Source organism: Palaemon carinicauda, chromosome 28, assembly GCF_036898095.1.
Source record: "Palaemon carinicauda isolate YSFRI2023 chromosome 28, ASM3689809v2, whole genome shotgun sequence".
In the NCBI taxonomy this organism is placed as follows: Eukaryota; Metazoa; Arthropoda; class Malacostraca; order Decapoda; family Palaemonidae; genus Palaemon; species Palaemon carinicauda.
In genome coordinates this window covers 45,677,777-45,693,558 of record NC_090752.1, presented here as the reverse complement: position 1 = coordinate 45,693,558, position 15,782 = coordinate 45,677,777, and the positions used below count along the sequence as shown (strand labels likewise).

The window sequence follows — 15,782 nt, the reverse complement described above, 5'->3', positions numbered from 1 at the left end:
CTCTCTCCTCTCTCTCTCTCTCTCTCTCTCTCTCTCTCTCTCTCTCGTCGCCTGAGACCAAGTGTCTACACCAGACCCATCATACACTTCAACATCTTTCGAGCAGCCTTAGCATAAATCATCTGAAACTCTTAACCAAAATTACTTTAAAACCATAAAAAAAACAAATATATTTTCACGATAAGGATCAATGAATTTGGAATCTTATAAAAAAAAGGCTATGAACCACTGTTATCAGATACTAATCTCCAAATTAGCTCCAAAAGCTAGAGCAGATATACTGAATCAGACCTGTTAGAAATTAGTCCTGGCCACTTAGTTTTTCATAAGGGGGAAAACTCTTTGATGACGCAATTGCCTGGATCTAGCCAGTATCTGCAAGATATTCCGCTAGGCTAAACCAGTTCATGAACAAATGCAAGAAGAGGTTTCACTTTAAAAAAGGCATTAATAAAGTTCTCAAACCAGAGAGAGAGAGAGAGAGAGAGAGAGAGAGAGAGAGAGAGAGAATCGAACCAGTTCCAGGTTCCAGCCCCGCGAGATAAGAGAAGTATGTGGAGGGGGAGATGATGTTATTGCGCCACGCACTGCATTAAACATACTCCAGCGTCAAAAAAAAAAAAAAAAAAAAAAAAAAAAATCAAGGGGCTGGCCCACTCGACTCGATTCTGGAAGGTCAGGCTTCTAATTTTGGAATTCTTTTCGGGATTTACGTAGAGGAATCAATAAAAGGACCTCACTGAAGGATTTCTCTTTGGAACACATTAAGTTTTCATGGAAGACATATTGATTCAACGAAAACATTTGGGATCCACAGAGTAATGAAAGAACTGGTATGTCTTTGAAACTAGCCAATGTTGAACTCAGGAAAATGTTCCAATTAAATTAAATCATTTATAATGAAAACCAATCTACTATTCTAGTACAATTACATTCTAGATTGATTGATTAATTTGAGGTCAATCAATCCAGAATATAATTATACTAGAATAGTAGATTGGTTTTAACTATATATTTGAAATTCTTATAATATAAAAACAAATATTACGGTTTTATAAATAGCTATAATAATAAGCTTAAAAAGTTTAAAATGAAAATTATAAAATCTGCAAAAGGTTTCCATAACAAATATTCCAATTTACATGATCAAATCATATTATTAAAACTCCCTTAAGCCATAATTAATGATAAGTAACAGAAACCGACTTATGATGTTAGAAGGACCCCAGATGTGAACTGCAGGCAAATGTTACAAGGTAGGAACATTTCTAAATTATTCACAGCATGCCTAGAAGTTCTTTAAGAATTTAGATTGGGGAAATGTAGGACTTAACATTAATGGAGAATATCTTTAACAACTTAAGATTTGCTGATGATAGAGTTCTATTTAGAGAAAATATAGATGTACGACGGAAAATGAATACGAGTAAAACTAAGATAATATTCAATGAAAATGCAGACGCAACAAATGATAGCTATGGACGAACCTCTAGAGATTGTTAATGAATATACATACTTATAACAGAAAGTAAGTGTTTCCCCACGCCAGGAGACCGAAATTAAAAGTAGGATAAGCATTGGATGAGAGCTTTTGGTAAACAATATGAGATTATGAAAAGTAGAATACCACTTTCTCTAAAAGAAAAGTATTTAATCAGATGGTTTATCAGTATTAACTTATGGATCACAGAATTGGACCAGTATTAACTTACTATCAGAGACTTGGAGCCTTAATAAAGGCTTGGAATATAAGATAGTTACAACTCAGAGCTATGGAAAGTATAATGATGGGAATAACACTAAGAGACAGAAATAGAGCAACAAGAATTCGAGAGCAAACTAATGTAGATGGCATTCTAACAGCATATGAGAAAAATAAATGGACATGGGCATAAAATATAATGAGAATGACAGATAATAGATGAGCATTAAGAATAACAGACTGCGTCCTTAGAGATTGCAAACGAAACAGGGAAAGACAAAACGATAGATTGACGAGCTAAGAAAATTTGCGGGTATAGACAATTACTTAAGAATGCATATATCAAAAGAGCAAATACAGAGCCCTTAAGTGGTGGTTTATAAATAAAGAAAAAAAATTATTATTATTATTATTATTATTATTATCATTATTATTATTATTATTATTATTATTATTATTGTTGTTGTTAGCTAAACTACAAACATAGTTGGAACAACAGGCTTCTATAAACCCAACAGCAATAAAGGGTATATTAGTCTCAATGAGACACAAATAATGCGAAGGTAATTGGAGAACGAGAGCAGACGTTGTATGGATGATCAATGTAATCACCGAAGTGAGGATTGAATATATATTGAGAAAGGAGTTATACAGGGAGACCCCATCTCTTCTAGATTATTCAAAGCGTGCCTAGAAGTAGTTCTTAAGCATTTAGATTGGGAAAATGTGGGAATTAATATTAATGGGGAATAACTTAACATCTTAAGATTTGCAGATGAAATAGTTGTTTAGGGAATCAAGGGAGGAATTTGATAAGATTTTAGAAGATTTGAATAGAGAAAGCAGAAATGTAGGACTGAAAAGGAATATGATTAAAACTAGTACAATGTCCAATGAAAATGCAGAGAACAAATAAAGAGTTATGGGCGAAGCTCTAGAGAGTGTTAATGAATATACGTACTTAGGGCCGCCAGTAAGTGTATCCCCAGGACACATGACCGAAATTAGAAGAAGGATAAGCATGGAATGGAGAGCATTTGGTAAACAAAATGAGATTATGAATAGTAAAATTTCACTTTCTCTAAAAGGAAAAATATTTAATTAGATGGTCCTACCAGTATTAACTTATGCCTCAAACTTGGAACCTTACTAAAAGACATCTAGTTACAACGCAAAGAGCTATGGAAAGAATAATGATAGGAATAACACTACAACAGAAGAAGAACAAAATGGATATGAGAGGAAAATAACGTAGAGGATATTCTAACCATATGTAAGAAAAAGAAATGGACAGAGGCAGGACATATAATGAGAATGACAGACAATAGATCGGCATTAAGAATAACAGAATGGGTCCCTTGAGATGGTAAAAGAAGCAGAGGAAGTGAGAGAAGATGAATTGACGAACTAAGAAAGTTTGCTGGTGTGGACCGACATAGAAAGACCATAAACAGATGCAAGGGGAAGGACATGTCGAGGCCCTTTTTCTGCAGTGGACGGCTGATGATGATAATACATATATATATATATATATATATATATATATATATATATATATATATGTATGTATATATATATATATATGTATATATATATATATATGTATATATATATATGTATATATATGTATGTATATATATATATATATATATATATATATATATATATATATATATATATATATATATATATACTGTATATATATATATATATATATATATATATACTGTATATATATATATATATATATATATGTGTGAATATATATAATATACATATATATATATATATATATATATATATATATATATATATATATATATATATATATATATTTCAATGTTAACATGTTATTTATGATTCTCAGGGACTTAGTACACCTACTGCTTTGTTATATCCAATAGCAAGGCCATCATTTTAATGAGCTAATTAAACCGATTTTGTGATAACCTTCATTCACAATGTCAAAGAATCCACCACAAATGATTATTAATTACGATACTCCAGTGTCGGTATTCAGAAGTCCAGGATAGTAAAACTTTCTTAATACTATTATTTCTATTCATAAGAAGACATTTTTGACTTATTACAAGTGGTTTCTGCTTATATATAAATGCCCTTCCCCCCAAGAAGTAGCTGGCAACGTATATATGTTGATAAAACGCAATTGATATAATGTATTTGCGGAAAAGATATTTCCTAGTACAGACAGTACTACATTCGAGCCCTCTCTTTGGTTACAGCTCATTTCATCTCTGCCTACATATACACAGAATAGTCTGGCCTATTCTCTACACGTTCTTCTCTTACCTCATACAGTGACAACACTGAAATTAACAAACAATTCTTCTTCACCCAATGGGTTATCTACTGCACTGTAATTGTTCAGTGGGTACTTTCCTCTTGGTAAGGGTAGAAGAGACTCTTTAGCTATGGTAAGCAGCTCTTTTAGGAAACGGACACTCCAAAATCAAACCATTGTTCTCTAATCTTGGGTAGTGCCATATCCTCTGTACCGTGGTCTTCCACTATCTTGGATTAGAGATCTCTTGCTTGAGGGTACACTCGGGCACGCTATTGTCTTGTTTCTCTTCCTCTTGTTATTTTCAAGTTTTTATAGATTTTTTTTTATGAAAGATTTATTTCAATGTTATTATTGTTCGTAAACTTCTTGAAGTATTTCCTTTTTTCCTTTCATCACTGGGCTATTTTCCCTGTTGAAGCCCTTGGGCTTATAACATCTTGCTTTTCCTACTAGGGTTGTAGCTTAACAAGTAATAATGATAATAATAATAATAATAATAGGCTACATATAATGTTCCTCTGCGTGGAGCAGATTAACTCGCTGAGGCCCTTTAAGACGTACCTTTAAACGGAATACCGATCACTATTTACCATCCTTCTTTCATCTCTTACCGTCACTCATCATTCAACGGACAAACAGCTACCTACAGTCATTCAGGCTATTTTTTCCTATTAGAGCCCTTGGGCTTATAGCATCTAGCTTTTCCAACTAAGGTTGTAGCTTGGCTAGTAATAATAATAATAATAATAATAATAATAATAATAATAACAACAACAGACGTAAGCTCCCATACGGGAATTGAACGCAAAAATTGTTATCAATTGCAACACACAAGAGAGAGAGAGAGAGAGAGAGAGAGAGAGAGAGAGAGAGAGAGAGAGAGAGAGAGAGAGAGAGAGAGAGAGAGAGAGAGTACATTATGTAGTTTTATTGTACAGTTGGCTTCATTAATGAGACGTCTGACAACTGTACATTGTAGCAGGTAACGCTGTATTCAGCAAAAGAGAAACTGTTGGCAACGCTGCCTGCTTGTAAAGCTATAATCAAAAACATTTTTATTCATTTAACGAAGTGTTGTATAGAAAAACATTCTTATTTGCTTAACAGCCTTTCGTAAAAATAATAAAAATCCTTTTGATCACGAGTTTACTAGTTCAGCGACTTTGTTTTACAAGTATCGTTGCCAATAGCAGTATACCTGCTACAACGAACAGCTGTCAGACATCTTAGCTTTCCGTTGAAGTCTACCGGGATGAATGAAGCCAACTGTACCACCATGCATCAGACATTTCTTCGATAGAGGCTCCAGGAACTAAGTTCCTTTTTCTGATAGTGACTCACCATCCTCAATTCCCCGTTCGGGGACTAGAATATTTCGCAACAACCAAATCGAAAGCACAACATTTTTTATGCGAGACAGGTATTTGTAAAGAAATCGTTTTCTCCGAATCTTGCGAGAAAACGATTCTCTTCCCCGTGCTCTTCCCCCTTCTACTTCTTTCCTTCTTTGCTGTAGGACGCGTGGTCTGAAAAGAATTCCACTTCAAGAATCAATACTAAGGATTCTTTTTCTGTTTATTATTATTATTATCATTATTATTATTACTTGCTAAGTTACGACCATAGTAGAAAAAAGCAAGATGCTATAAGCCCAGGGCTCCAACAGGGAAAATAGCCCAGTGAGGAAAGGAAACAAGGAAAAATAAAATATGTTAAGAACAGTAACATTAAAATAAATATTTCCCATATAAACTAAAAATCTTTAACAAAACAAGAGGAAGAGAAATAAGAAAGAATAGTGTGCCCGAGTGTACCTTCAAGCGAATGAACTCTTACCAAAGACAGTGGAAGACCATGATACAGAGGCTATGGCACTACCCAAGACTAGAGAACAGAGGTTTGATTTTGGAGTGCCCTTCTCCTAGAAGAGCTGCTTACCATAGCTAAAGAGTCTCTTCTAACCTTACCAAGAGTAAACTGGCTACTGAACAATTATAATTCAGTGCAGTTACAAAATGAATTGTTTAGTAATCTCAGTGTTGTCAGGTGTATGAGGACAGAGGAGAATATGTAAAGAATAGGCCGCACTTTTCGGTGCATGTGTAAGGAAATGGAAATTAACTGTAACCAGCGAGATTTGAGGTTTTCTGGCATCCTGACATCTAAGGTAATTGACGTAACCAGAGAAGGATCCAGTGTAGTTCAGTACTGTCTGGCCAGTCAAAAGATCCAAATAACTCTAGCGGTAATATCTCAACGGGTGGCTAGTGCCCTGGCCAACCTACTTCCTAAAAATGAATAAACGTGTTTAAAATGAAGGTGTTCCTTAAATCCAAATAAATGGTACCTTGTCCTATTTAAATTTAGCAATGTACGCAAATAACTATTAGTATACTGTATATCACTATCAAACTTTCTAAAAAAAAGAAAAAACTTAGTTTGCAATATGTCTAATAACACTTCTGCAGCTTATGGCTTTACATTCTGAATATAGAATATGAATTACAACTCAACTTTGTTTATTCCTGGAATTTTCTACGTCAACACCGCAGAGAGCCCATAATGGTGTTGTGGCTGGGAAAGGGTGACCATGGAGAAACAGGGTTTTTCCCGCTCGACCATTTCTTCATGTTCCAACTCCTCTTGCCGGCGGTCAGGAGCACTTCTCCCCCAGCTCTATGCGTCCCCCCACCCCTTCACGGCCTGCAGGCTCCTCCTGAAATCCCCAACTTTCCATCAAAAATGTCCTATAGTTCTATACTGTATTGTCTATTCCATCTGTACATCGACTATACTCGGCGAAAATTATGATTTTTTTTCAAGCTATAGCTGTGGTTGCAAGCAATATAACTTTATTGTTTATCTTTAAATAGAAAATAATTTCATGACCGTTTTGGGAAAGGGAAATGGCGAGAAACGAGGCAGGAAATGGTAATCGAATTTTTCAAGCATATACCCCTACGTCATGGAAAGTTACGTTTAAACGATAATACATCTTCAGAAAAGTGTGATGAGAATATAAATCTGGTGAAAGTAAACAGTTAAAGTGGATAAGTGACGATGGATGAAAACAACGGGGAATTAAATTTCTACTTGGCAACTCAATAGCAACAGAAACTGGACGCCAGGAGAGAAGTTCAACGGAAAATTCCTATGCATCGCTTCCTATTGTATAAAATTTCCTCAAATTCTACTATATTTTTCTAAGCGATGATTCAGAATTATTAAGAATAAAAAGTTTCGAAATCCATACCTTCCTGGATAAGTTGCTGAAACTTTTTCACTGAAGCAAAATGAAACTAAAAAGGTTTATGGCCACTTAGCATAAAAAGAAAAAAAATCAGTCACTCATACAGGCGTGACCAGACGTCACAAGACAGGCTTTAGCACAAGCCAAAGCTGCCAAACACCCACTTTCTTTTTTATGTCATTTTTTCCACTCTGGACCGGGTAGGTAAGATACTACCTTGAGTTTAGCCAACAGTTTGAAGTCTCTTCCCACTCTTTCATCCTAACTCGAAACTTTGAATCTTATTCTTTCAAACTAACTAAAAGCATTGCCTCCCATTCATTGCACCTAATTCACATTCTTTCACACTGTCTCATATTTTATCTCATTCTTTCAACCATTGCCATAAATTGTAGGCCTAAGCTAATTTTATTCTTATTATCCAACCAGAGATTTTTCTGGTCTATAAAATCGTAGTATCCACTGACAGCCTGAAACTGAAAATGTTTAAATGAAAACCTTCCTGCACTCTTTCAGCTTAACGAAAATCGTCACCTCCCATTCTTCCAAAGTCCAAACTAATGCAAAACGTTTTAATTTCTATTAAATTAACCCAACGTATTGGCTCCCATTCTTTTACCCTAACTCAAAGTATTGTCTTTCTTGCATCGTAACACAAAACATTAGCTCCATTCTTTTACCATACTTCAAAGCATTGTCTTTCTTGTATCTAACTCCAAGCATTGCCTCACTCTTTCAGCCAAGTTCAAAATGTTATCTCCCATCCTTTCAAAATAAGTCAAAGGTAATGAAGCTAGAAACACTACGATTCTTCTAATATGTTTATTAACTACATTGTATATGGGTGGGTTGTATGCTCAGGCTTGCCAGAAATGAAATTTTATCTGTTGTTAAGGCGGGATTTAATCACTAACTATGGCTTTCTAAATAATTTGAAGTTTAAGGTCACTACATAAGCTTTCTTAGAAAATTGGTCTAAATAATGTGTATTTGGACAATTCTTAATAGATAAAACAATTCAGTCATTAAGTAGAGAAAGTGCAAAACTCCGAAGAACGTCTATTTCTCTAATATTTTCAAGTAAAAAAAAAAAATACTTAAGTGTGGACCAATACAAAGAATAATATTCACCTTTCGAAAGATATCCTTTACTCTCTCTCTCTCTCTCTCTCTCTCTCTCTCTCTCTCTCTCTCTCTCTCTCTCTCTCTCTCTCTCTCTCTCTTACAGAACTTTACCGAAAGAGAAAGTTTGTGTTTTGTTAAAGAGAAATCTCAAAACATAAGATAGTTGTTAAATAAGAAAAATGTTTTAGAGAATGGTTACACCGATGATCATGCAATGATGGCATCAGTGTAAATAATGAACAATAGACAGTTTTAGATCAAAGATAAAACCAGAATGAAGTGTGGCCATCTAACATTAAACCCCCGAGCCAAAGTGTAACATGTTATGTAACCTGTAGAGAGAGATCTAGCTTGTTTTGGTCAGCTAACGGCACTTTAGACCCATACGAAAAAAAACCCATCTGGTCTTTTTATGAAACGTTGACCGAGAAAACACGATGATACTGGTGACGATTACAGTTACTGAAGAATATTTGGAGGGCAAATTTATACATTATATGTATTCGTTTTACTTATTGGGGGCTTTTTACGAGATTTTACAAGGATAAATTTCATGTGATTTATTATTATTATTATTATTATTATTATCTAGGGTTCTAGGCTACAAATGCTAACTGGAAAAGCAAGGTGCTACAAACCCTCGGGTGCCAACAAGGAAAATGGCCCAATGAGGGAAGGAAATAAATGAACTATATAATAAAATTTATGAATAAAACCCATTTAATATTTCAAGATCAATAACAACGTTAAAATAGATCTGCCATATTTAAACTATGAAGAGATTTATGACACCCTGTTCACCATAAACATTTCTTGCCAGCTTGAATTTCTGAGGTTCCACGAAATTAGGAAGATCATTCCACAATCTCTTCACAGTTGGAATAAAACTTCTAGGATACTATATAGCGTTGACCCTTATGATGGAGAAGGTGAGGCTTTTAAAATTAATTGCATACCTATAGTCCATTTCTCTTATCGAGGCAGATTTGCACCGACTCGCAGCGATCCCCTTTTAGCTCGGAAAAGTTTCCTGATCGCTGATTGGTTAGAATGATCTCGTCCAACCAATCAGCGATCAGAAAACTTTTCCGAGCTAAAAACGCACCGCTGCGAGTCTTTACAAATCTGCATCGCTAAAAGAAATTGACTATAGAACTACGTACAGAATGATACGTACAGAATGATACAGTCTGGGAAGATCTGAATGCAAAGGATGGTTGAAATTACGAAAAACCTTATGCAGAAAAAAACTAACTGAACGACAGTGCCAGTGATTAATACCAAGGTTGGGAATAAGAAATTTAATAGACAGCAAGTTTTTTGCCCAGCAAGTTTAAATGAAAGTCAGTAGCTGAAGATCAGACAGGAGAACAGTACTTGAAACAAGGTTGAATGAAAGAATTGAAGCATTTCCTCATGGCAGATTGATTACCAAAAATCTTAAGAATTTCTCATTAACCTTTTTTTGCAATTGAATAGGAGACAGAAAGTGTTTTTTAAGGGTAAATTTGCAATAAAAGATACCAAAGCATTTCTTCATGGCAGATTGATTACCAAAACTTTTCTCAATAAGCCTTATTTTTGCAATTGAAGAAGAGACAGAACGTGTTTATTAAAAGTAAATTTGCAATAAAAAGATACCACACCCGAAATTTTAGAGGGATTGCACCTGTAGATAAAGAAATATAGATGCCACTATCCTCGACCTACATTCAATTATAACCGAGTTTTGTTAGGGTTCAACTTCTCACCCAATTTGCACTGAGCATTAATTTTAGCTAGATCTCTATTAAGGGATTTAGTAACTCCTAGTCTACAAAAATATATATAATCATATATACAGCATATATATATATATATATATATATATATATATATATATATACATACAGTATATATATATATATATATATATATATATATATATATATATATATATATATATATATATATATATATATATATATATATATACATACAGTATATATATATATATATATATATATATATATATATATATATATATATATATATATATACATACAGTATATATATATATATATATATATATATATATATATATAGATATATATATATATATATATATATATATATATATATATATAATATGTGTGTGTGTGTGTGTGTGTGTGTGCGTGTGTGTGTATGTTGAGAGAGAGAGAGAGAGAGAGAGAGAGAGAGAGAGACGGGGTGAGTGGTTAGGAAGCAGAAAAAGTTGTCGGTATAAGAGTGTTATGAGAAGCTTAAATTGAAAGAGAAGAAACTACAGGTAACAACATGAGTCTCGAAAAAGCTATGAAGGGCATTGACTATATTAGGTCGACTCGAAATAAGTACAGCGTATAATTCAGAAGTGCTTTAGGAAAAGAGAGGCGAGAAGGTATGTAAAGGATTGTATAGACGTGAGTTAATATTTTTAGCCAATAAAACGTTATACATTCATGCATTAACCACAAACATAAAGACCTAGTACGTCCATACAATAGCAATAAACATAAATATGTGTAAATTGTTTGTGTTTATGTAAAAATGCTAATGTATACTGTAACCATACTGTAAAGATTGTAATTTTTTTAAATGTACTTTAAACTTTTAAATAAAAATAAAAAATAAACATCAAGACCTAGTACATCCATACAGTAACCATAAACATAAGATCTAGCACACCATCACATAACCAGCAACAGGATATGTACACAACAAACTACAGTAGGCTACCTGTAAGAGTCAAAACTGCAGAAACTGCTCTGTCATTTGACTATTAAATGATACCGCCACCAAGGAGGTTTAGCGCCACTGGGAAAAGCCCACTTCATGATACTACTCCCCGTTAAGGTCTGGAGTCGGGAGTCTCGGGACCATGATCCAATGATTCTTTAGAATTTCAGTGATTCTTAAACTGGGGGGCTGTAATATTTTTTGATGTGGTCATGATCCATGAATGATTGTATTAAGAGTAAAAATTATGTTTATTTTTGCAGTAATTTGTATTTTTTCCAGTATTTTCTATCAATGTAATAACTGTAATCTGTATAATGCTAAAACAGTTTGAAACAAGATTATGATAAAATTTTGTTTCATCATAATATATTTATTTTACCCATTTTCTATGAACAATGTTTATTTTATTGAAATAATACTTTCTACTTTGGCAGAAATTTCAAGGGTGGGGAGGGGGGGCATGGGATCTATGCTTAATGCAGAAGGGGGGCGCAAGGCAAAAAAGTTTAAGAACCACTGCTTTAGATCTTGGTCGAGAAATTCTTAGCCCACACGCTAACAGCAGGCTCGAAGGAGGCGTCCTTCCATCCTGCAAGACTGGTCTATGAGACCTCCTCGGGTGGGAAGATATTTTCCTGGGGAACTCCCCGAGGAAATTGTGGAGCCAGTTTGGTATAGGGGTGAAAGTTTTATGTCAAATTATATTTCGATGACAAAGCATTGCTACATTCCTTTGGAGTGAGTAACATTAGGGGATTTTTATGGTAAAACAAAAACAACAATGACGATAACAACAAAAACAGCATGGACAATAATAATTTGAAAATACTGATGTCAAATTTACCTAAAGTGAAGGTATTATTATTATCATTATTATTATTATTATTATTAGTAGTAGTAGTAGTAGTAGTAGTAGTAGTAGTAGTATACTAGATCCAATCTATTTTAAAACTTCAAAACTATTCAACTCTATCATGTCACCTTCATTCTTATTAAACATTACCATACGACAAGCGAAACGAAATCAAAACAATCCTACATTTTGTGATGTATTTCCCCTTAGAGTTGAGTAATATTCACACTCATGGAATTCATTATGAATAATAATGTTGATATGATTCTCTCTTTAACAATAACAATAACTAGTCTTGGCATAGAATAGAAATGAATGAATGAACTATATATTTCTTGTGAAATTAAACGTAAACACATATGTTTGTATATATAATCTATATATGTATAAATAATGTGTATATAATATATATATATATATATATACATATATATATATATATATATATATATATATATATATATATATATATATATATATATATATATATGCATGCATTCATAATTTATACATAAATACATTATATATACAAACATACGTATGTATTTAAGTATAATTGATATTTCTTTTGAAATTATACATAAATATATACGAATATATATATATATATTATATATATATATATATATATATATATATATATATATCTATATATATATATATATATATATATATATATATACATTACCTAAGAAACATATATACGTATGTATTTATATAAAATTAGATATCTCGTGAAATTATACATATATATATATATATATATATATATATATATATATATATATATATATGAGTATATATATATTTATATATTTATAAATATATACATATATATACAGTACATATGTATTTATGTACGTAAATAAAATTGTGAGAAATTTTTCAATCATACATTTGATTCATGGAATTAACATAATAAGAGACACAGTAAATAACTCATGTAAAATTATTCCAGTGCAACACTTACCCTCCACAAAGAATAGCCCCCAAAATAGAGATGTCGAAGTCCTGCCAAGCAATGAAGGATAAGGCATACGGAAGTCTGCTCCCGCAGGATACGCACCTAGTGAAAATAATTAACAGTTAGATAAATCCTTCACGAGCAATTACGTGTAGTTATTGATGTCCAATTATATCACTCTCTGGTCTGGAAAAGGGAGAGAGAGATGTTGAGAGATTACTTTGTCATCACTGTTCCTTGTATTTGATGGATAGATAGACAGAAGGTTTATTGCGTTTATCACTAGTTTGATTAGTACAGCTTTGTTGATCATGGCGATACACAAACATTTACCACGTTTAGCTATCCCCACTCAGGAAGGGATATATATATATATATATATATATATATATATATATATATATATATATATATATATATATATATATACATACACACGCACATATATATATATATATATATATATATATATATATATATATATATATGTATGTATATAGATAGATAGATAGATAGATAGTTTTACTTGCTCTTGTTTAGGAACTCTTCCACTTATCTCTTGTGCTGATTACAATACAATACAATTCATATATATATATATATATATATATATATATATATATATATATATATATACACTGTATATATATTTATATACATATACATATATATTTATATATATATATATATTTATATATATATATATATATATATATATATATATATACTATGGATATACTAGGTCATGGTGTTATATATATATATATATATACATATATACATATATATATACATATATACATATATATATATGTATATATATATGTATATGTGTATATATATATATATATATATATATAAATATATATATGTATATATATAAATATATATATACAGTGTATATATATATATATATATATATATATATATATATATATATATATATATATATATATATACTATGGTTATACTAGGTGAACAGTATATTGGGAGGAGAGTGATGGAAATGGAAGTACAGGGAACGAGAAGGAGAGGGAGACCAAAGCGAAGGTGGATGGACTGTATCAAGGATGACCTTCCATCAAAGGGATTAACCGGTGATGAAGTGTGGGACAGAGGTAGATGGAGAACGCTGGCAGAAACATCGACACCACATAAAAGTGGGAAAAGATGCAGACAAAGAAGAAGATACTAGGTCTTGATGTTTTAAATATATATATATATATATATATATATATATATATATATATATATATATATATATATATATATATTGGAATTGTATTTGAATCAGCACAAGAGATAGGTGAAAGAGTTCCTAAACAAGATCAAGGAAAACTATCAGAAAATACCAAAAACCTAATAAAGAAAAGATTGGAAATGAGGGTAAATTCAAAGAGAGATGAAATAAAATTATCAGAAATATTCAAAGCAATAAGCAAACTAAAAACACAAGATATTCATAAACATTATCAGACCAAAATAGAAGAAGAAGCATCAAACTGATGAAAAGAAGACTTGGAACAGGGCGCCAACAGATGTTTGCCTTAAAGGATGAAAATGGAAATATCTACTATAGAGAAGGGGTGATAAAAGTTGCAGAGGATTTCTATACCATGCTATGCAATAGTGATATAAGAAATTACCTCAACAATAGAAATAATGAAACGCCTGAGTAGGTATCAAACGAAAAAGTAGGAGAAGTAAAGAAAGTATTAAACGCCATGAAAAAAGGCAAAGCAGCAGGAGAAGATGACCTAACAATTGATCTAATAATAGATGGAGTAGATTTTATAGTAGTAAAACTGGCTGAATTTTACACCAAATGTCTACAAGAATGTTCAATACCTACAGTTTGGAAAAACTTCATCATTATATTAATTCACAAAAAGGGAGACACAAAAGACCTGAAAAATTACCGCCCAATAAGTTTACTCTCCGTAATATATAAAATAATTGCTAAGATCATATTAGGCCGAATAGTGAGACAACTAGAATTTATTCAACCAAGAGAGCAGGCAGGTTTTAAAAGTGGGTATTCAACAACTGACCATATCCATATAATTAACCAACTAATGAAAAAATCAACAGAATATGACAAACCACTATGTATGGCATTTATAGGGTGGCCCAACCTTTTCCATGCCATGGGCCACATTACCTGAAATTCTTAATGGCACGGGCTAAAAAATAAGATTAATATTAGCATTATAATTCCTGGTGCAGTAACTGAAGGGGAGCACCTTCCCCCAAGGGGAAAGGATTCATTTCATTTATATAAATGATTTTTTTTAACCAAATATGTAGATGCACTTGAAGAGTTTACACACCGTGTCATAAGATTTTCCCCCATACTTATTTGTATATGAATATTTTTTTTCCAAAGCAAAAAAATAAATAAATAAAAGGTAAAAATTAAAAATTCGAAGCTTATATATTTCTGTAAATATTTAACTTCAAATCATAGTTAAAGTATATATGATATACAAAAAGAGAGAAAAAAAAGATATAAACAACTCATATACTAGTATTTAGTAATAAATTCTAATCGTAAGATAAGAAAAAATAGAACCTTTCACAGTTCTATTCCTGTTTAACTTCAAAATACTGTGAAATCAAAGTAAATCTACACACACAACCACAACCACAACCATATATATGTATATATATATATATATATATATATATATATATATATATATATATATATATATGTATGTATATACAGTATATATATATATATATACATATATATATATATATATATATATATATATATATATATAATATATATATATATATATATATATATATATATATATAATATAAATATAAATATAT

At 31.7% G+C, this 15,782-nt stretch overlaps 1 protein-coding gene across 2 annotated transcripts in view; it reads right to left on the bottom strand.

Annotated features, from left to right (window-relative positions):
- Positions 1 to 15,782, bottom strand: part of LOC137622013 (probable transcriptional regulatory protein Cthe_2075) — a 192,992-nt gene that overhangs the window by 150,790 nt on the left and 26,420 nt on the right. Inside the window, exon 2 of one of the 2 annotated variants that reach the window (XM_068352495.1) lies at positions 12,948 to 13,043. The exons of the other annotated variant lie outside the window; for it this stretch is intronic. Coding sequence (XP_068208596.1) covers positions 12,948 to 13,043 — 96 coding nt within the window. The remainder of the gene's footprint in view (positions 1 to 12,947; positions 13,044 to 15,782) is intronic. 2 annotated transcript variants of the gene reach the window in all.